The sequence below is a fragment of the Fringilla coelebs genome (genome assembly GCF_963513975.1).
Source record: "Fringilla coelebs genome assembly, chromosome: 29".
Classification (NCBI taxonomy): domain Eukaryota; kingdom Metazoa; phylum Chordata; class Aves; order Passeriformes; family Fringillidae; genus Fringilla; species Fringilla coelebs.
The window spans coordinates 859,413-881,024 of record NC_140055.1 but is presented as its reverse complement, the minus strand read 5'-3'; the positions used below and the strand labels follow the sequence as shown (position 1 = coordinate 881,024).

Genomic DNA, 21,612 nt, shown 5'->3' with positions numbered 1-21,612 from the left:
AAAAGCCTCAGAACCCCCCCAAATCCCCAAAACCCACCAAAATTCTAAGAACCCCCTATACCCCCAGAACCCTCCAAAATCCCCAGAACCCCCCAAACCTCCAGAACCCCCCAAATCCTCAAAACCCCGAAATCTCCAGAACCCCCCAAATCCTCAAAACCCCAAAACCCCCAGAACCCCCCAAACCCCCAGAACCCCCCCAAACCCCCAGAACCCCCCCAAAATCCCACAGAAACTGCCAGACCCCTCCGACCCGCCCCAGGAAACTCAAGGAGCCCCCAAGGAACGTGGGGACCCCATTCCCCCCCCAGAGTAAGGATCCTATCTGCCCCCCCAAAGTGAGACCCCTTTGCCCCCCCTCCCCATTAAGGGACCCCCTTGTTGTCTCCCCACTAAGCGACCCCAGCCCCAATGGCCTGGCAGGGCTGGGGGGAGACTGAACCCCCCCTTTTAACCCCCCCCTCCCCAAAATCAACCACACACCAGCGGGGAGGGGGGGATTTAATTAACATAGAATATATTTTAAAAAACAATAATAATAATAAATCACTCTGGCTCCCTCCAGGGGGGGCCCAGGGCCCCCCACCCGCGGACGGGCCCCCCCCACGCTCCCCCGGGGGAGGGGGGGGCAATTTTGGGAGGGAGGGGGGGCAAAGTTACAAGTGCTTTCTACACGTCCCCGGCAGCTGGGTAATTTGGGGAGGGGGCTGGGGGTACATACTGGGGAGGGGGGAGCGGGATTTCTCCTTAAACATGATGATTAGCCGGAAAAATGATAAAGTAAAGGCAGAAGCGGCCCCCCCCCAGCCCCCCCCCGGGGGTCTCTACCTACAGGGTTATGTACAGCCCTCTGGGGGTGCCTGGATTGCGACCCCCTCCCCAAATTTCCCGGGGTTTTCCCAGGAGAACGGTGCCTGGGGGGGGTCTGGGGGTGGGAATTAGGGGAGGGGGCTGGGTGGAACCCCCCAGGCTTGTTTTGGGGGGGGATTGTTGGGATTGTCTCTCCCTCCCCAGTTTTCCCCACTCCGAGGTGGTCCCGGACCCGGTGGGAGTTGGGGGGGGACTGGGGGGTGCTGGGGACCCCTCCCAGCCTCGCTGGAGTCGGATGGAGCAGAAGGAGCCCTTGAGAGCCGCGGCTGGAGCCCCCTCCCCACTTTTCCCAGGACTTTCCCGGGCTGACAGCGACTGGTGGGGCCAATCCCCGGAGTGGGAATTGGGGGGTGGGGGGCGCGCTCAGCGGACGCGGTGGGAGCCCTTGACAGCAACAGTTTGGAGGGTCCGGCTGGAGCCCCCCGCCCCTTTTTGTGGGACTGGGGGGGCTCGCTGGGGGCAGCTCCCTCCAGCCGGGTTTGGGCGCCCGTTCCCGCCTTTCCCGGTGCTTTCCCGGTGCTCTCCCGGTGTTTCAGCGGGAGCGCAGCGGGCGGCGGGGCCGGGGGGCGGCCCCGGGGGCGGGGATGGCGGGAGGGGCGCGGGGCCGGGGCGGCCCCGGGCTCACTGGAGGCGGTCGGAGCGGAAGGAGTCCTCGACGGCGGGGTCGGTGAGCAGCGCGCAGGGGTCGCTCAGCATGCTCAGCCCGTCCAGCGTCAGGGGCTCGATGCGCAGCTCCTCCTCCAGCCCCCCCAGCCCCCCCAGGGACCCCCCCTCCACCTCGAAGCCCGGGACCCCCGCCAGCGCCGTGGCGATCTCCTTGGACAGCCCGGGGGGGGAGTCGCCTGTGGGGAAGGGTGGGGGGGACACGGGGGTCAGCAGGGCCAAGCCCTCACCCCCATCCCGTGACACCCCGGAGCCCCCAAACAGCCCCCAGCCCACCCTCCGTGACACCCCACGGACCCCCCAAACAGCCCCCAGCCCCCCCAGGCCCCCCCACCTGTGAAGATGATGTTGGGGATGGGGCCGTGGCGGCTGCAGTTGCTCAGGTTTGGGCGGTTCAGGCCGGGGGGGTCGTAGCCCCCCTCGCTCGGGGGGTAACTCAGGGCCCCCAGCTCCTCGGGGAACCCTCCGCTGTTCCCGGGGGGGCTCTCCCCGATCCCGAACTGCTCCAGCTGTGGGGACGGAGGACACATGAGGTGAGACCCCCACAGAGGGTCCCTGTCCCCATCTTTCCCCCGGTGACCCACCCAGAGGGTCTCCACCCCCATGTCCCCCTTGCCCCCCTGACCCCATGTCCACCCCACAAGGACCCTCCTGATGGGTCCCTGTCCTCATGTCCCCCATGCAGCATTCCTTGACCCCAAGTGCACCCCACAAGGACCCTCCTGAAAGATACCTGTCCCCATGTCCCCCTTGCCCCCCCTATTTCCATGTCCCTCTGTCCCCTTGCCCCCCCTGTCCCCATGTCCCCCTGTCCCCATGTCCACCCCCCAGGACCCTCCTGAGGGGTCCCTGTCCCCATGTCCCCCTTGTCCCCCCTGTCCCCATGTCCCCCATGCAGCACCCCCTGTCCCCATGTCTACCCCCCCAAGGACCCTCCTGAGTGGTCCTTGTCCCCATGTCCCCCTTGCACCCCCTGTCCCCATGTCCCCTTGTCCACCCCCCCAAGGACCCTCCTGATGGGTCCCTGTCCCCATGTCCCCCTTGCCCCTCCTGTCCTCATGTCCCCCATGCAGCATCCCCTGTCCCCATGTCCACTCCCAAGGACCCTCCTGACGGTCCCTGTCCCCATGTCCCCCTTGCCCCCCCTATTCCCATGTCCCTCTGTCCCCCTGTCCCCCACCCCAAGGACCCTCCTGACGGTCCCTGTCCCCATGTCCCCCCTTGCCCCCCTGTCCCCATGTCCCCCTTGCCCCCCCCATCCCCACGCCCCCTCGCCGTGCCCCACTCACGCTGCCCAGGCCGAAGTCGCTGGGGGGCTGCGCCAGGGGCTGCCCCAGGGGGGTGCCGGGGGCGTAGGGGGGGTTGTAGGGGCGCGGGGGGGGCGCGGGGGCCCGCGGGGGGGGCTGGGAGCCCAGCAGCATCCCCGGCTGCCCGTAGGGGTACGGCGGGAGCCGCTGCTCCGCCGGCAGCTTGCTGGTGTCCAGGGGGACGCCCTGCAGAGACAACGTGGGGAGGGGGCGTCAGCACGGCCCCCCGAGCGTGGGGGGCTCCCCCAGCCCCCCCGGCACCTGCAGCAGGAACCGTCCCTGAGACCCCCGAATCAGCCGTGGCTGCAGCCGGACCCCTCTGAGGGGAGGGGGGCCTGGAAGGGACACGGGGGTCCCCCCCCCCTCAGCTGGCCCTGAGCACGGGGTGGGGGGTGGGAGGGTGAAGGGGGGCCCTGGGGTGTGGGTGAGATGAGGATGGAAACGAGACGAGAAGTGAAGGGCAGGGGGAGCGGAAAGAAGAGGAGGACAGGGACGAGGAGGTTGAGGACAAGCAGGACAAAGAGGAGGGTGAGGAAGAGGAGGAAGAGGAGGTCCAAGACAAGGATGGGGAAGAGGAGAAGGAAAAAGAAGAAAATGAAGAGAGAGAGGAGGGACACGAGGAGGATGGGGAAGAAGATGAGGAGGAAGACAAGGAGGAGGAGAAGGAAGGGGAAAGGAAGAGAAGGAGGACAAGGAAGAGGCTGAGGAAGGGGAGGAAGACGAGGTCCAACACAAGGATGGGGAAGAGGAGAAAGAGAAGGCAGAAAGAGAAGGAACACAAGAAGGACGAGAAGGAGGATGGGGAAGAAGACAAGTGGGAAGAGGTCGAGGAGGAGGAGAAGGAAGGAGGGAAAGGAGCAGAAGGCCGAGGAAGAGGCCGAGGAAGAGGAGGCGGCGGCGCTGGAGCGTGGGGACGATGCGTACCTGGGTGATGGAGGACAATGTGGGTGACATTGTTGGTGAGAACTGTTTGGGGTGCTGCCGTCTGCAGTCGCCGGCCACGGGCAGGGACAGGGGGCTGAGCGGGACCCGCCGGCGGGGCGAGGTGGCCGCGAAGGAGCCGCCCAGCCCCGAGGGCAGGCTGGGGTTGCTGGGCGAGGACTGGAGGGGCTGGCTGCGGGGGGACGTGGGCAGCGAGGGGTTGGAGAGCGAGGAGGACAGGGAGGAAGGCAGGGACTGGTTGGAGAGAGAGGAGGGGATGGAGGAGCTGCTGTGGGAGGATTGGAGCGAGGGGTTGCTGAGGGAGGCCTGGAGTGAGGGGCTGCGCAGGGAGGCCTGGAGGTTGGGATTGCTCAGGGAGGACTGCAGGGACGGGTTACTCAGGGAGCTCTGCAGAGGTGAGGGGAGTCCTGTGGGGACAAAAACAGAGAGCACCGTTACCCTGGCACGGCCCCGAGCCCCGGGAGGGCCCGGGCAGGGCTCCCCGGGGGGATGGAGGGGGATGGAGGGGGAACGGAGCGACCAAAACGATGGAGACGGACACAGGGACGGACACACACCCCGGGCAGGGGGACAGCAGGGGGAGGGGGCACCGGGGTGGGGGATGGGCTCCTCCCAGACCCCTGTGAGACCCCTGACACCGTCAGAGCCCAGGGAATGAGAGCTGGGCTCCCCCCAGGGACCCACAAAGCCATTGGACCCCGTGGGGCAACAGGGTGGGAGCTGGGCTCCCCCCACACACCCACAGGACCCCCAAATCCATCCCCACCCCCCTCCCAGACTGCCGAGGCTCCGTCCCAGACCGGGATTGCTGCAGCTGCCACAGCCACCCCAGGACACCTCGTGGGGATGGGGGGGATCTTTGTGTCCCCCCCCCACTGGCCAGGGGTCCCCATCTTTATTGGGTCCCTGTGTCCCCCAGAGCAGTTCCCAGCCTGAGGGTCCTCTCTGGCCCCCCGGTGCAGGGAGGGGGTCCCGGCTCACCTGGGGGGTCGTAGCCCAGCCCGACGCTGCCGGTGCCGCTGATGCCCAGGTGGGTCATGGTGGTGGCCAGGTTGGAGGTGCTGCTGCCCCCGCTCAGGGGGGGGTACGGGGCCTCCTCGGGGTCCAGGGGGGTGGGCAGGGGGGATGGGAAGTGCAGCGTGGTCAGGTCGGGCAGGGACCCCCCCGTGTTGAGGGCCGAGGGCATGAGGGGCACGTTGGCAGGTTGATCCGGGGATGGGAATATGCTGGGGGAGAGGGGAGAGACAGAATCAGGGCAGGAGCAGGGCTCCCCCAGCGTCCCTCACCCAGCTCCAGCCCCAAACCTGCCTCCAAACATCCCCTTTCCTACCTCCAGCCCCTCCCCATGCCAGCCCCTCCCAGCACTCACTGGATCCCCGGGACCTCGCAGGAGCGTGGCCGGGCCGAGGAGGACGAGAGCTGTGGGATCAAAGTTCTGGAATGAGGCCAGGCCAGGCCACAAAGGGGGGGACAGCAAGGGGGGACGCAGGGGGACATCCCCACCCACCTTCTTGGCGTCCCAGGGCTTCAGCGAGTGCTTGTTGTCATCGAAGTTCTCTTCGATGGGAGGCACTTGGAAAAGAAACACTGGCAAGGGCACGGGGGGGGGGTCAATTGGAGGAGGGGGCACAGAGGGGTCACAGCAGAGCCCCCCAGCACAGAGAGAGAGAAGGAGCACAACACTCAGCACACAGGGGACACAGCTGGCTGCCACGCTCACCTTTGCTGTCCGAGTCCCCGTCCAGGAAACCTGTGGGGGAGCAGCAGGGTGAGGAGAGCACAAAGGGGAGGGGGCTGTCCTGGGAGCCCCCAGACCCTCGGGGGGAGTGGGGGGAGCTCACCAGCTCGGCGGCCGGGGGGGGGCCCGGCCTGTGAGGGGCCCAGGTAGGCGTCCTGGGGCGCGGGGTTCATCACGCTCGTGTGCAGCGCCGAGTCGGAATTCGTCCTGGCAACGGGGAGAGCTGCCTGGATCCGGCCCCCACCCCACTGACAGCCCCCCAGCCCAGCCCCACACCCCTCCTGGTGCCCCCTCCCCACCGGGGTCTCTCTCCCTGTGCCCCCCAGCCCAGCCCTCCTGGTGCCCCCTCCCCACCGGGGTCTCTCTCCCTGCACCCCAGACCGGCTCCGCTCCCACCGCACCCCGGCATGGGGGGACAAAGGGACCCCCAGGGACCCCCTGGGGACCCTTTAGGGGCTGGGGGCACCCAGGGTGTTCCCAATGAGTTGTTCCAAGGCAGAGGAGGCTGCTGGGACGAGTGACAAAGAGGGACATTGTTCAGCTGTGGCACAGGGGAGCTAAAGGGACCCTTCCTTCCAGCGGGGGGCCCCAAGTGGGAGTCAGGGGTCACCTCCTCCCCAGGGGGGTCCCCAAGGCCTCCTCCTCTGCAGGGGTTCCAAGGAAGGGCTGGAGCCTGGCTTGGGAACGGGGAGGAAACAGAATCAATCCATCCATTACCTGTTGAGAGCTGAGGGCAGCCGGAATAAGTGTCCTTTTTCCATGGGGAAGTTGCTCCAGGGCATGGTCCTGCAGAGGGAGAAAGGGGGATCAGGGGAGGAGAACAAGGAGCCACGGGGGAGGCAGGGCAGCCCTCAGTGATCCAGGAACCCATTCCCTGCCCTGGGAGGGCTGGGAATGGCAGGGAGATGGGATGGGGACAGGGACATGGCTGTCACACCCCATACTGGGACAGAGACACTCCAGGGACAGAGCTGGAGCTCAGACTTGTCACCTGTCCCTGGGGATTCCCCTCAGCCAGACCCCTTTTCCTGGATGAAATTCCTCCTCAAAACCCCACTCTGTGGGACAATCCTGGAATCTGAGAGGTGGGAGCTTCCCCCCACCCTTCTCCCAGCATTTCCCTCTGCCCCCATCCCAAACCCCAGGAACGGTCCCTGTGCCAGAGCCTCTTCCACCCCCGAACCTCCAGGATGGGAACGGGATGGGAACAGGATGGGAACGGGATGGGAATGGGCACCCAGGATCCAGGGCAAGAAGGGAATTACCTCCTCCAGGATGGGAATGGGCACCCAGGATCCAGGGCAAGCAGGGAATGACCTCCTCCAGGATGGGAACAGGAAGGGAATGGGCACCCAGGATCCTGGGCAAGCAGGGAATGACCTCCTCCAGGATGGGAATGGGCACCCAGGATCCAGGGCAAGCAGGGAATGACCTCCTCCAGGATGGGAAAGGGATGGGAATGGGCACCCAGGATCCGGGGCAAGCAGGGAATTACCTCCTCCAGCTGGGCTCAGGTGGAGGTGACAGGTAGGTGGGTCCGTAGGGAGAGCTGTCGATGTGGGGGGCACGTTAAGGGCCACAGGGACAGTGAGGGGCTCCCAAATCTCGTGGGAAGGGTGGGAGCACCGGGACATTGAGGGGACACAAAGGATATCTGCCGGACGTAGCGGCGCAGGGGGGACATCATCCGGCGCGGGTCCCGCTGGACGCGCTCCACCAGCCCGTGGTGCCGCGTGCTCCGCGTGGAATCCAGCGGCGACGGGCCCTGAGGGGAGGGAGAACGGCTGAGCCCACCCAGGATGGGCTCAGGGCCAGCTCCCCATCGTGGGAGAGGGTGAAGGGATCGGGGGACATCCCTCCAGGCCCCCCTGGAGTCACCTGGAATTCGGGCACGCCGGTGCCGATCTGGTTGACGTTGGGCAGGGAGCCGCTGTAGAAGGGCCCCCGGCTGTGGGCCAGCCGCAGCTTCTGCGCCTGCAGCTGGGGGGACACGGGGTGGGGGACACGTCATGGGGGTCTTGGGGTGTCCAGCACCCCTCAAACTGCCCCCTGGGACACCCAGGCTCCCCTTCCCACCCAGCACATTGGATGTGGCCCCTTCCCGCATCCACGGGCGCTCCAGAGCAGGATGGATGAGGATCCCGAGAGGGGATCCCTGTCACACAGTCCCAGAGCAGAGGCTGAGCCTGGCTCCCCCTGTCCCTGTCTGGGGTCAGATCCAGAGGGATTTTCCACCTCATCCACACCAAGGCCATCCCGGAGATTCCAGCGCGGAGCGGGACCCAAGGCCGGGGGAAGGAGTCACAGCAAAGCATAGCGGCAGATAACGGGATCCCAGAAAACACCCAAGAGCTGGGATTCCCGGGAAAGGGAACGGCCCCCAGCACCCTCCAGCAGCAGGGCATGGCCCAACCCCCCCATCCTGACAGAGCAGGGCTCCCCTGATAACCCCTGCTCCAGGTCCCCGGGGAGGGAGGAATTCCCTGAGCTGAACCCACAGGAATCCCCCTTCCCTCCGGAGCCCGGGGTCCTGAAAGAGATCCAAGAGATGTTGCTGCTCAAAGCCTGGAGAAACCCCAGGGAAAGAGAAGCTGAAGCCCAAAAAGCAGCTGAGGAACAGGAAACACCGAATTCCTGAGTGTAAAACCATGGAAATCCAGATCCAGAGGGAAAAACAAGGAAAACAACCCAAAAAACCAGGAGATTTAGGCAGCAGCTGGCGGGATTAGCGCCCGGAGCTGCGCTGGGGCTTAAGGTCTTGGGATCGAGCGTGGAGCTGTGAGCCAGGATCCCTGTGGGAGTCTGGAATCCAGGAGCAGCTCTGAAACAGCCGGGAAAAACGCCAGGAAGCACGGAGCAAAGCTGGGGGACTGAGGATCCCACACGGGAACGGATCGGGCAGGGATGAGGGAAGGAATTCCTAGAGAGGGATCAGGGAGAGGATTCCAGGCAGGGATCAGGGAGTGAATTCCCAAAGGAACGATTGCAGGCAGGGATCAGGGAGAGGATGCCCAGAGGAATGATTCCAGAGAGGGATCAGGGAGGGGATTCCCAGACGAATGATTCCAGAGAGGGATCAGGGAGGAGATTCCAAGCAGGGATCAGGGATGGGATTCCAGAGGAATGATTCCAGGCAGGGATCAGGGAGAGGATTCCTGGGGGAACAAGTCCAGAGAGGGATCAGGGAGAGAATTTCCAGAGGAATGATTCCAGGCAGGGATCAGGGAGAGGATGCCCAGAGGAATGATTCCAGAGAGGGATCAGGGAGTGGATTCCTGGCAGGGATCAGGGAGAGAATTCCCAGAGGAACGATTGCAGGCAGGGATCAGGGAGAGGATGCCCAGAGGAATGATTCCAGAGAGGGATCAGGGAGGAGATTCCAGGCAGGGATCAGGGATGGGATTCCAGAGGAATGATTCCAGGCAGGGATCAGGGAGTGCATTCCTGGGGGAATGATTCCAGAGAGGGATCAGGGAGGAGATTCCAGGCAGGGATCAGGGATGGGATTCCAGAGGAACGTTTCCAGAGAGGGATCATGGAGTGGATTCCTGGGGGAATGATTCCAGAGAGGGATCAGGGAGAGGATTCCAGAGGAATGATTCCAGGCAGGGATCAGGGAGTGGATTCCTAGGGGAACGATTCCAGGCAGGGATCAGGGAGAGAATTCCCAGAGGAACGATTGCAGGCAGGGATCAGGGAGTGAATTCCCAGAGGAATGATTCCAGGCAGGGATCAGGGAGAGGATTCCAGGCAGGGACCAGGGAGAAGATTCCTGGAGGAATGATTCCAGGCAGGGATCAGGGAGTGGATTCCAGGAGGGATCAGGGAGTGGATTCCAGGCAGGGATCAGGAAGGGTATTCCAGGCAGGGATCAGGGAGTGGATTCCCAGAGGAACAATTCCAGGAGGGATCAGGACAGCCCCGCTGCACATTAACCAGCTGTTTGCTCTGCAAACACGGCCCCAAAATCCCTGCGGCTGGAAGCACGGCAGAGGAGCCGGGGATGCTCCACCCCGTTCCCAAACTCCCCAGGAAGGGACGGAAAAGTCCGGCCCATCCCCAAACTCTCCGAGGATGTCCCTGTCACCGCACCAGCGACATCCCAGACCCCAGGTCCTCGCAGAGCCGGGAGCCTCGGGGCTCTCCAAGCCCAAAATTCCCGGTTTTGGAAGCTCTGCTGGGTATTGCCTGGGTTTTCCCAGGGACAGAGCTGTCCCCATCCCCTGGAAGAGCCTCCCCGGACTCCACACTCCTCATCCTCGCTCCTCCATCCTGCAGTTTGGCAGGGAAGGACCAAACCCCACCAAACCCCGGGACGAAATTCCCACAGGCTTCGGGAGGCAATTCCTGACCGGCTCCACATCTGGAGCACTCCCGGCCTTCCCCATTCCCTGCCGGGTGGGATTGATCCCAGATATTCCGTCCCAGGAGCAGCTCCCTGCCTTTCCCAGCTCCAAACACGCCCTGAGCACCCCGAGGGGACAGGGACAGAGCCCGGAGGGGACACGGGGTGGGATCCGAGCGATCCGGGACCCTTCTCCCACCCCCATTCCGCTGGGAAGCGGTGCCGGCACGCGGGACACGCCGAGATCCACCCGGAGCCCCCCTGGACCCCCTCCCCAAAATCCCCGAAATCCTCACAGCCCCCTCCAACACCCCCAAACCCTCCCGGACCCTTCTGCCCCCAACCCAAATCCTTCAGAGCACCCCTCGACCCCTCCAACTCCCCCCCATCTTCGCAGCCCCCTCTAGCCCCCTCCCCAAATTCTTCACGGGCCCCCCCATCCCCTCACGACCCCTCCAGCCCCCCCCACACCCTCGGCCCCGCGTCCCCTCACGACCCCCCCAAATCACGGCCCCCGCCAGCTCCTCAAGACCCCCCTCAGCCCCTCACGATTCCCCCGGTCCCCCACCCCCTCAGCCCCGGTCCCCCCCGGCCCCTCACGGCCCCTCCGCCCCGGCCCCCCCCGCCCCGCGGCGCATCCGGCGCGGCGGCCCGTCCTCACCCGTGTGGAGCAGATCTCCATCATGACCTCCTCGAAGGCCGCGGTCTCCTCCGCCTGCCGCTGCTTCTGCAGCGCGATCTTCTCGCTGAACTTGCGCGGGTTGGACGCACCGGCGCCGGCCGAGGGTCCCGCGCCGGGCCCGGGCCCGGCCCCCGCGCCCGCCGCCGCCATCTTCCCCGCTCCGCCGCTCCGCCGCCGCCGCCGCGCGCGGCACGCCGGGATCTGTAGTTCAGCAGGCCGCGCCAACTACAGGGCGTGCATTGTGTCTGGACTACAACTCCCAGCGGTCTGTGCGGGCGCTGCGCAGGGAGCGCTGGGAAATGGAGGCACCGGGTTCCGAGGTACTGGGGGGTGAGGGAGGTTGGGACTACAAATCCCGGAGAGCAGCGCGGTGGGGAAGGGGCGTGGTCTCTGAGGGGCGTGGCCTCTGGGAGGGGCGTGGCGCGGACGAGGATGGAGGGGCTCGGAAATGGGGGCGGCTCTGGGGGCACAGCGGGGTCACCCCCTCCCCAAGCCTGGGAACGGAGCAGACACCCCCAGACCCAAAATCAGGGGGTACCAAACTCCCCCAGCCCATTTCCCTGAGGGGTGAGCGGGGGTCACTGCGACACACCCCCCCAAATTCCGTCCCACCCTCCCCGGGCGCAGGCGGCAATTTGGGGTTCAGTCCTTTATTTGCTTCATCCAACACCCCCAAATCCGGGGGAGTCCGTAAGGGCACTTGTGGTCATGGCGTGGGGGGACACGCACCCCCTGCCGGGGTCCTGAGGGGGGGTCACAGCACCGATCCCTTGTGCAGATGGGGAAACTGAGGCACAGCGCTGAGAGACGGACACGGGGACCCCAAAACTGGACACGGGAACCCAAAAATGGACACGGGGACCCCTAGGACAGACACGGGGACCGCAAAATGGACACGGGAACTCCAAAAATGGACACGGGGACCCCCAGGACAGACACGGGGACCCCAAAAATGGACACGGAGACCCCACAACGGACACGGGGACCTCAGAAATGGACACGGGGACCCTCGGGATGGACACGGGGACCCCTAAAATGGACACGGGACCCCTGGGAGGAACACGGGGACCCCCAGGAAAGACATTGGGACCCCTGGGACGGAGACGGGGACCCCAAAAATGGACACGGGGACCCCCGGGATTGGCACGGGGATCTCCAGGAGGGACATGGGGACCCCCGGAAGGGACATGGGGACCCCAAAAATGGACATGAGACCCTCAGGACGGACACGGGGACCCCCAGGACAGACATTGGGACCCCTGGGACAGAGACGGGGACCCCAAAAATGGACACGGGGACCTCAAAAATGGACCTGGGACCCCTGGGACAGAGATGGGGACCCCAAAAATGGACACGGGGACCCCTGGGACGGACATGGGGACCCCCGGGAGGGACACGAGGACCCCCGAGAGGGACATGGGGACCCTCGGGAGGGACATGAGACCCTCAGGATGGACACGGGGACCCCCGGGAAGGACACGGGGACCCCCGGGATGGACACGGGGACCCCCGGGAAGGACATGGGGATCCCTGAGAGGGACACGGGAACCCCCGGGAGGGACACGGGACCCCCGGGAAGGGCCGGGCCGGGCCGGGCCGGTTCAGATGCGGATCCGCCCGTCCCGGAGGCGCTGCCAGCGCTCGGCGTCCAGCGGGACGAAGGCTCGGGCGGCCTCGTCCAGCACGAACAGCGGCTCCGCCACCAGCGCGGGGTCGCAGCCGTCCCGCGCCAGCCGCACCTTCTGCTGCTTGAAGGTCTCGGTCATCTCCAGCCGCTCCTGCGGACGGCGCGGGCTGCGGACCCCGGGACCCCCGGGACCCCCGAGCAACCCCCCCGGGACCCCCGAGCAACCCCCCAGGACCCCCGAGCAACACCCCTCGGGATCCCCCCCGGGACCCCCGAGCAACCCCCGACCATCCCCGGGACCCCCGAGCAGCCCCGGGACCGCCCCGGGACCCTCGAGCAACCCCAGAACCACCGAGCCCCCCCACGGGACCCCCGAGCACCCCTTGGGACCCCCGAGCACCCCTTGGGACCCCTCCGGTTCCCCCCCCCACCCCGTTCCCCCGTTCCCCCCGTTCCTCCGTTCCCCGGTTCTCCCGTTCCCCCATTCCCCCCCGGTTCCCCCCGTTCCCCGTTTCCCCCCATTCCCCGCTCCCCGGTTCCCCCCCGTTCCCCGGTTCTCCCCGTTCCTCCCCGGTTCCCCCCCATTCCCCGTTCCCCGTTCCCGGTTCCCCGTTCCCCCCTTCCACGTTCCCCGCTCCCCGTTCCCCGTTCCCGGTTCCCCGTTCTCCATTTCCCCCTTCCACGTTCCCCCTTATTCCCCGCTCCCCGTTCCCGGTTCCCCGTTCCCCCCCGTTCCCCCCCGTTCCCCGTTCCCCGTTCCCGGTTCCCCTTTGGCCCCCATTCCGCGTTCCCCGTTCCCGGTTCCCGGTTCCCCGTTCCCCCCGTTCCCCATTCCCCGTTCCCATTCCCCGCTCCCGCTCCCGTTCCCCGCTCCCGGTTCCCCCCATTCCCCATTCCCCGTTCCCCGTTCCCCGCTCCCGGTTCCCCCCCGTTCCCCGTTCCCCGCTCCCCGTTCCCCGTTCCCGTTCCCGCTCCCGTTCCCCGCTCCCGTTCCCCCGTTCCCGTTCCCCGTTCCCCCCCGTTCCCCATTCCCCGTTCCCCGTTCCCCGCTCCCCGCTCCCGTTCCCGTTCCGGTTCCCCGCTCCGGTACCCGCAGGCGCAGGAAGCGCGGCCGCGCGTACGGCGGCAGGAGCCGCTCCAGGTGCCGGTAGAGGCCGGGCCCGTCCAGGGAGCGCCCGGGCCGCAGAACCAGCGCGGCCATCCCGGCGCGACCCTCGTGTCCTGCGGGCGAGGGGACACTGGGGACCCCCGGGGCTGGCACCGGGAGCGGCACCGGGAGGTGACACCGGGGGCGGCACCGGGGGGGTCACCGGGAAGTGACACCGGGAGGCGACACCGGGAGGGGACACCGGGAGGCGGAACCGGGAGGTGATACCGGGAGGGGACACCGGGAGGCGACACTGGGAGGACACCGGGGGCGGCACCGGGAGGCGGCACCGGGAGGCGACACCGGGAGGCGGCACTGGGAGGCGGAACCGGGAGGTGACACCGGGGACGGCACCGGGGGGGGGGGGGGACAGCGGGAGGGGACACCGGGGGCGGCACCGGGAGGCGGCGGCAGCACCGGGAGGTGGCACTGGGAGACGACACTGGGAGGCGACACCGGGAGGGGACACCGGGAAGCGACACCGGGAAGCGACATCGGGGGCAGTACCGGGAGGCGGCACCGGGAGGTGACACCGGGGGAGGCACCGGGGGCGGCACCGGGAGGCGACACCGGGAGGTAACACTGGGAGGTGACACCGGGGGCGGCACCGGGGGCGGTACCGGGAGGTGACACCGGGAGGTAACACTGGGAGGTGACACCGGGGGCGGCACCGGGAGGCAGTACCGGGAGGCGGTACCGGGCGCGGCCGTACCTGGCACGGTGACACCGTACACGGTGGCGTCCAGCAGCGACTCGTGGGCCAGCAGCGCCTCGGCCACCTCGGTGGTGGCCACGTTCTCCCCTTTCCACCTGGGGAGGGGGCGGCACCGCGGTGAGACCCCCCCCAAACGGGGCTGAGCGAAGCCCAGAACATTCCACAGGGCGGAGCGGCCCCGGCCGCGCGGGGAGGGGGCTCGGGGGGCGACCCCACAATGGGGAGGGGGCTCGGGGGGTGTCCCTGTCCCTCGGGGGGACCTGGGGGTGTCCCCAGCCAGGGGAGGGGGCTCCTGGGGGGGGTTTGAGGGTCTCCCTGTCCCGGGGGGGCTCTGGGGGTGTCCCCATGCAGGGAGGGGGCTCTGGAGGCATCCCTGTCCCTCGGGGGGATCTGGGGGTGTCCCCATCTCGGGGGAGGGGGCTCTGAGGGTGTCCCTGTACCCCGGGGGGGGCTCTGGGGGTGTCCCCACCCCATGGGGGGCTCTGAGGGTGTCCCTGTCCCCTGGGGGTGGTTCTGGGGGTGTCCCCGTGTGGGGAGGAGGCTCTGGGGGTGTCCCTATCCCCCGGGGTGGCTCTGGGGCTGTCCCTGTCCCCCGGGGTGGCTCTGGGGGTGTCCCCACCCCATGGGGGGCTCTGGGGGTCTCCCTGTCCCCCGGGGTGGCTCTGGGGGTGTCCCTGTCCCCCGGGGGGGCTCTGGGGGTCTCCCTATCCCCTGGGGGTGGCCCTGGGGGTGTCCCCGTCCCCGGGGAGAGCTCTGGGGGTGTCCCCACCCAGGGGAGAGCTCTGGGGGTGTCCCTATCCCCTGGGGGTGGCCCTGGGGGTGTCCCCATCCCGGGGGGGTGGCTCTGGGGGTGTCCCCGTCCCGGGGCAGTGTCTCTGGGGGTGTCCCTGTCCCCTGGGGGTGGCCCTGGGGGTGTCCCCATCCCAGGGGGGTGGCTCTGGGGGTGTCCCTGTCCCCTGGGGGTGGCTCTGGGGGTGTCCCCATCCCCCGGGGGGGGCTCTGGGGGTGTCCCTGTCCCCCATGGGGGGCTCTGGGGGTGTCCCCATCCTGTAGGGGTCTCTGAGTGTGTCCCTGTCCCCTGGGGTGGCCCTGGGGGTCTCCCTATCCCCTGGGGGTGGCTCTGGGGGTGTCCCTGTCCCCCGGGGTGGCCCTAGGGGTGTCCCTGTCCCCCGGGCTGGTTCTGGGGGTGTCCCCATCCCGGGGGGGTGGCCCTGGGGGTGTCCCCATCCCGGGGCGGTGGCCCTGGGGGTGTCCCCGTCCCCGGGGAGAGCTCTGGGGGTGTCCCCATCCCGGGGGGGTGGTTCTGGGTTTGTCCCCGTCCCCCGGCGGGCCCGGGCACCTGAAGGTGTCCCCGGTGCGGTCCCGGAAGCGCACGAACTGCTGCTCGTCCTGCTCCACCAGGTCCCCGGTGTTGAAGAATTCGTCGCCCTCGGTGAAGACCCCGCGCAGCAGCTTCTGCTCCGACAGCTCCCGGCTGCCCGCGTAGCCCAGGAAGGGCGAGCGCCGCGTCACCGGCGCGATCAGCAGCCCCGTCTCGCCTGCGGGGACGGAGAGAGTGAGACAAAAACTGCGAGGAATTCAAGGATTTTAGAGATTTGGGGATTTGAGTTAGAGATAATTAATTAAAACAGCCCAGGAACGGCGAGCGCCGCGTCACCGGCGCGATCAGCAGCCCCGTCTCACCTGCGGGGTGGGGATGGTGAGACAGGAACCGCGAGGGATTCAGGGATTTTAGAGATTTGGGGATTTGAGTTAGAGATAATTAATTAAAACAGCCCAGGAACGGCGAGCGCCGCGTCACCGGCGCGATCAGCAGCCCCGTCTCACCTGCGGGGACCGAGAGAGTGAGACAAAAACTGTGAGGAATTCAAGGATTTTAGAGATTTGGGGATTTGAGTTAGAGATAATTAATTAAAACAGCCCGGGAAGGGCGAGCGCCGCGTCACCGGCGCGATCAGCAGCCCCGTCTCACCTGCGGGGATGGAGAGAGTGAGACAAAAACCGCGAGGGATTCAGGGACTTTAGAGATTTTAGAGATTTTAGAGATTCTGAGATTTAGAGATTTGACTTAGAGGTAAATTCACTGGAGTTAATTTAAACAGCCCAGGAATGGCGAGCGCGGCATCACCGGCGCGATCAGCAGCCCCATCTCACCTGCGGGGATGGGGATAGTGAGACAAAAACTTCGAGGAATTCAGAGATTTTAGAGATTTAGAGATTAGAGTTAGCGATAAATTTATTTGGGTTAACTAAAACAGCCCAGGAACAGCAACCGGGGAGTCACAGCAGCCCCGTCTCACCTGCGGGGTGGGGATGGTGAGACAGAAACCGCGAGGGATTCAGAGATTTTAGAGGAGCTGAGATTTTAGTTAGACATGAGCGTTATCCGTATTTTTTAATAAATCAGCGTGCCCCCCCCGTGCCCCCCGTGCCCTCCCCGTGCCCCCCGTGCCCCCCCCGTGCCCCCCGTGCCCCCCTGCCCCGCTCACCCGGCCGGGTGCGGATGCAGCGCCCGTTCCGGTCCCGCTCCGGAGCTCCGGCCGCGACATCGAAACGAACGACCTCGAACGGGGAGAAGAGCTGGGGACAGGGACAGGGATGGGACAGGGATGGGGACAGGGATGGGACAGGGACAGGGATGGGACAGGGACAGGGATGGGACAGGGATGGGGACAGGGACAGGGATGGGACAGGGACAGGGACAGGGATGGGACAGGGATGGGGACAGGGACAGGGATGGGACAGGGACAGGGATGGGACGGGACAGGGATGGGACAGGGACGGGGACAGGGATGGGATGGGACAGGGATGGGACAGGGATGGGACAGGGACAGGGATGGGACAGGGACGGGGACAGGGATGGGACAGGGACAGGGATGGGACAGGGACGGGGACAGGGATGGGATGGGACAGGGACAGGGATGGGATGGGACAGGGATGGGACAGGGACAGGGACAGGGATGGGACAGGGACAGGGACAGGGACAGGGACAGGGATGGGACAGGGACAGGGACAGGGATGGGATGGGACAGGGATGGGGACAGGGACAGGGACAGGGACGGGATGGGACAGGGACAGGGACGGGACAGGGACAGGGATGGGACAGGGACAGGGACAGGGATGGGACAGGGATGGGACAGGGATGGGATGGGACAGGGACAGGGATGGGACAGGGATGGGACAGGGATGGGACAGGGACAGGGATGGGACAGGGACAGGGATGGGACAGGAACAGGGATGGGACAGGGAGAGGATGGGGACAGGGATAGGACAGGGACAGGGATGGGATGGGACAGGGATGGGACAGGGATGGGACAGGGGCAGGGACGGGACAGGGATGGGACAGGGACAGGGATGGGACAGGGACAGGGATGGGACAGGGATGGGACAGGGACAGGGACAGGGATGGGACAGGGATGGGACAGGGATAGGGATGGGACAGGGACGGGGATGGGACAGGGACGGGGATGGGACAGGGACAGGGATGGGATGGGACAGGGATGGGGACAGGGATGGGACAGGGACAAGGACAGGGACAGAGATGGGACAGGGGCAGGGAGGGATCAGCGCCAATTAATAATATATATGGTATTAATTCTATATAATATATACATATATGTATATATCCTATAAATAGGTATATATGATGTACATATATATACATAATATAAATATTGATAATTAATGAATAAATATTATTAAGTGTGCTGTTACATAATTAAATAATAATTATTATAAATTAATAACTAATAAAAAGGTTAATTCATTATTAATTAATCTAAATTAATGAGGTTCATTTTCCTTCATTCCTAACCCAAAACCTGCTTTTATTTCCAGTCTCCTCTCGCGACAACCACTACAAAAAATAAAACATTCAAAAAATAAACCGAATTTCGCGGCAGACCTTGTAGATGGAGCTGCAGCGCCCCACGGCGCCCGGGGTGCCGGTGTAGTTGAACAGGGACACGTTGCCCTCGCTCATCCCGTACGTCTCCACGATCCGCACGGGCCCGAAGCGCCGCTGGAAGCTCCGCCACACGTCGGGCCGGAGCCCGCTGCCCACGGCCAGCCTCAGCCCGTGCTGCCGCTCCCCGGGGCGCTGCGGGGCCACCGTCAGCTCCGGGAGAGACCCCCGGGATCCCCCCGGCCCGGGACCCCACCCCCGGCCTGGGGCCACCGTCAGCTCCGGGACCCTCCCCAGCCCGGGGACACCGGGAGCCCCCAGGACCCTCCCCGGCCCGAGGACACCGGGAGCCCCCAGGACACCCCCGGCTTGGGGACACCGGGAGCCCCCCGGGACCCTCCCAGCTCCAGGAGAGACCCCCGGGATCCCCCCAGCCCAGGACCCCACCCCAGCCCGGGGCCACCGTCAGCTCCGGGAGAGACCCCCGGGACCCTCCCCAGCCCGGGGCCACCGGGAGCCCCCTGGGACAGAGCCCGGACCACCGTCAGCTCCCGGAGAGACCCCCGGGGCCCTCCTCAGCCTGGAGCCACCGGGACCCTCCCGGGACCCCTTCCCCAGCTCCGGGAGCCCCCCGGGACCCCTTCCCCAGCTCCGGGACCCTCCCGGGACCCCTTCCCCAGCTCCGGGACCCTCCCGGGACCCCTCCCCCAGCTCCGGGAGCCCCTCGGGACCCCTCCCCCAGCTCCGGGACCCTCCCGGGACCCCTTCCCCAGCTCCGGGACCCCCCGGGACCCCTTCCCCAGCTCCGGGACCCTCCCGGGACCCCTTCCCCAGCTTCGGGACCCTCCGGGACCCCTTCCCCAGCTCCGGGAGCCCCCCGGGACCCCTTCCCCAGCTCCGGGAGCCCCCCGGGACCCCTTCCCCAGCTCCGGGACCCCCGGCCCCGCCCCGCCGGTGCCGCTGACCTGCGGCTGGTTGACCAGGTACCGGCAGAGCTCCCCGATGTACTGGAACACCGTGACGCCCTCGGCGCGGCAATCCTCCCAGAACCGGCTGGCCGAGAACTTCTCCTTCAGCACGCACGTGGCTCCTGCGGGACGGACGGACAGCGAGGGGGATCAGCCCCAAAACACCCCCGGGACCCCGCCGGGACCCCGGCCCCGCTCACCGACGCCGAGGCAGCCGACGACGCCCAGCAGGGACCCGGCCATGTGGTAGAGCGGCAGCGCCAGGTACACGACGTCGCGGCTGGAGGCTCCCACCAGCTCGTAGAAGCTCAGGCACATGACGGCCTTGAGGTGCGACACGCGGGCGGCTTTGGGGAGCCCTGGAAGGGGAAAACGGAGCTGAGCCCCGCTGCGGCTCGCCCGGAGCAGCCCCGGTCCCCGGGCGCGGCCGCACCGGTGGTGCCCGAGGTGAAGATGTAGAGGCAGGTGTCGTTCATGTCCTCGGGCTCCCACACGTCCTCGGGCTCCAGCTCCTCCGAGGCCGCGTCCAGCAGCTCCTGCAGCGCCACGACGCCGGCCGGGTACGGCCCCGCTCCGAGCACCCACACGGCCACGCCGTCCTCCCGCAGGCTGGGCAGGAGCGGCTCCACCGAACCGAACAGCTCTGGCGGGGACGGCACCGTGTGGGGACAGCCCCGGGGCCACCACCCCTTGTCCCCTCCGTCCTCGTTCTTTACTCCCCTGGTCCCACTCCGGCTCCCGGTCCTCTCATGCCCCGGCCCGGTATCCCCCGGTATCCCCGTTCTGTGCCCGTTCTACCCCGGGATCTCTGCACCCCGCGGTCCCCGTTACCCCCCGGTGCTCCCCGTTTCCCCGGTACCTTTCCCCCTCCATACCTCGGTCCCCTCGGTGTCCCCCCGGTATCTCCCGGTCCCCTCGGTGTCCCCCCGGTATCCCCTGGTGTCCCACCATTATCCCCCGGTCCCCTCGGTGTCCCACCATTATCCCCCGGTCCCCTCGGTGTCCCCCCGGTATCCCCCGGTCCCCTCGGTGTCGCCCCACTTCCTCTGGGCCCTTTTTCCCCACCTTCCCCGCTCCCCTCCCGGTGTCCCCCCGGTGCCTTTCCCCCTCCATTCCTCGGTGTCCCCCCGTTATCCCCCGGTGTCCCCCCGGTGTCCCCGCTCTCACCGTCCGCCACCAGCAGCGCCCGCGCCCCGCAGGCGCGCAGGCAGTGCCGGAGCCCCGCGGGGCGCAGCGCCGTGCCCAGGAAGGCCGGGCGGGCTCCGAGCGCCGCCAGCCCGAACCAGCTCCACACGAACCGGGGCTCGTTGCCCACCAGCAGCCCCACGGTGTCCCCGGGCCGCGGCGGGGCCCGCAGCGCCCGCAGCGCGTTCGCCACCCGCGCCACGCTCCGCGCCGCCCGCCCCAGCGGCTCCGCGCCCGCCCGGCTCCGCAGGAACGGCCGCGCCGGGGCCGCCCGGGCCGCCCGCAGGAACCGGGAGGCCACGCAGCCCCCGGGGCCGCCCCGCGCCCGCCGCCGCACCCGCAGCACCCGCAGCGCGAACGCCAGGTCGGCCCAGAGGTGCGGCCGCAGCCGCCGCTGCAGCGCCAGCAGCGCCCCCAGAGCCGCCAGCAGCGCCCCCGCGGCCGGCGGCGCCCCCAGGAGCCCCCCCAGGATCCCCCCGAGCGCCCCCAGAGCCCCCAGACCCAGCGCCGCCGCCAGCGCCATCGCCCGCGCCCGCCCCGGGGGCGGGGCCGACACGCCCGCCTTGGCCACGCCCACAGACCGCGCCCGCTTTGGCCACGCCCACTCCGTGCTCCCCTCCCCCCTTCCTCCCCCGGACCTCTCTGCCAACCCCGCCCCCTCCCAACCGTGTCACCCCTGTCCCCACCCCGGCCCCGCGGTCCCACTGTCCCCCCACACTGTCCCCCCCATTGTCCCCTCTCTGTCCCCCCCGTGTCCCCCCACACTGTCCCTCTGTCCCCTCTCCCACCCATTGTCCCCTCCCCACTGTCCCTCTGTCCCACCCCATTGTCCCCTCCCCTGTCCCCCCCTCACTGTCCCTGTGTCCTCCCACAGTGTCCCCCCATTGTCCCTCCCTGTCCCCCCCGTGTCCCCTCCCCTGTCCCCCTCCGAGGCCTCCCCGCTCCCTCCGTGTCCCAGATTCCCCCCGGGCCGGGGGGGGGCTGGCAGTGTCACCGTCGGGGGGTTGGCAGTGTCACCATGTGGCAGTGTCACCATCCCGAGGGGGGGTTGGCAGTGTCACCGTCGGGGGGTTGGCAGTGTCACCATGTGGCAGTGTCACCATCCCGAGGGGGGATTGGCAGTGTCACCATGCCAGGGGGGTTGGCAGTGTCACCATCCCGGGGGGAATTGGCAGTGTCACCATGCCAGGGGGGGTTGGCAGTGTCACCCTCTCACCACGTGCCCCGGCCAGGCCACCCCTCGGGGGGGAGGGGACACGGACACGTCCCCCGCCCGCCCCGCCCCCCCCCGGTCACAAATCGGGGCCGTTCGGTACAAAACAGGAAAGTTTTTATTGCTGCTTTTCTTAAAAACACTTAAAAACGCTCAGGGAGCCCTGGGGGGGGGGGGGAGGGGGGGCAGGACCCCCCCCCAAATCCCGCTGGCCACGGGGGCTGACCCCCCCTCTGCACCCCCACCCCCCCCCAGGACCCCGGGGGGGGGCTGGACCCCCCCTCCCCCTCCCCAAATCATCCTGGA

General features: G+C 67.3%; 2 protein-coding genes across 2 annotated transcripts; both read right to left on the bottom strand.

The window, feature by feature from the left end:
- Nucleotides 1-546: 546 nt before the first annotated feature.
- CRTC2 (CREB regulated transcription coactivator 2) lies at nt 547-10,707 on the bottom strand. Its single transcript, XM_084223182.1, has 14 exons — nt 10,527-10,707; nt 7,399-7,500; nt 7,175-7,285; nt 7,016-7,077; nt 6,238-6,306; nt 5,624-5,727; nt 5,503-5,532; nt 5,290-5,369; nt 5,152-5,201; nt 4,764-5,008; nt 3,765-4,189; nt 2,823-3,026; nt 1,868-2,042; nt 547-1,712 (listed from the first exon to the last, which is right to left on the bottom strand). Exons 1-14 carry the CDS (start codon nt 10,695-10,697, stop codon nt 1,492-1,494), a joined length of 2,049 nt encoding a protein of 682 aa, XP_084079308.1. The 5' UTR covers nt 10,698-10,707; the 3' UTR covers nt 547-1,491.
- Nucleotides 10,708-12,012: 1,305 nt separating this feature from the next.
- On the bottom strand, nt 12,013-20,616 carry SLC27A3 (solute carrier family 27 member 3; the record flags this gene model as incomplete). Its single annotated transcript, XM_084222952.1, has 10 exons — nt 12,013-12,325; nt 13,265-13,395; nt 14,034-14,131; nt 15,376-15,574; nt 16,526-16,616; nt 17,941-18,135; nt 18,906-19,030; nt 19,109-19,267; nt 19,342-19,551; nt 20,076-20,616. 10 exons carry the CDS (start codon nt 20,614-20,616, stop codon nt 12,149-12,151), a joined length of 1,926 nt encoding a protein of 641 aa, XP_084079078.1. The 3' UTR covers nt 12,013-12,148.
- Between the last annotated feature and the right edge of the window lie 996 nt (nt 20,617-21,612).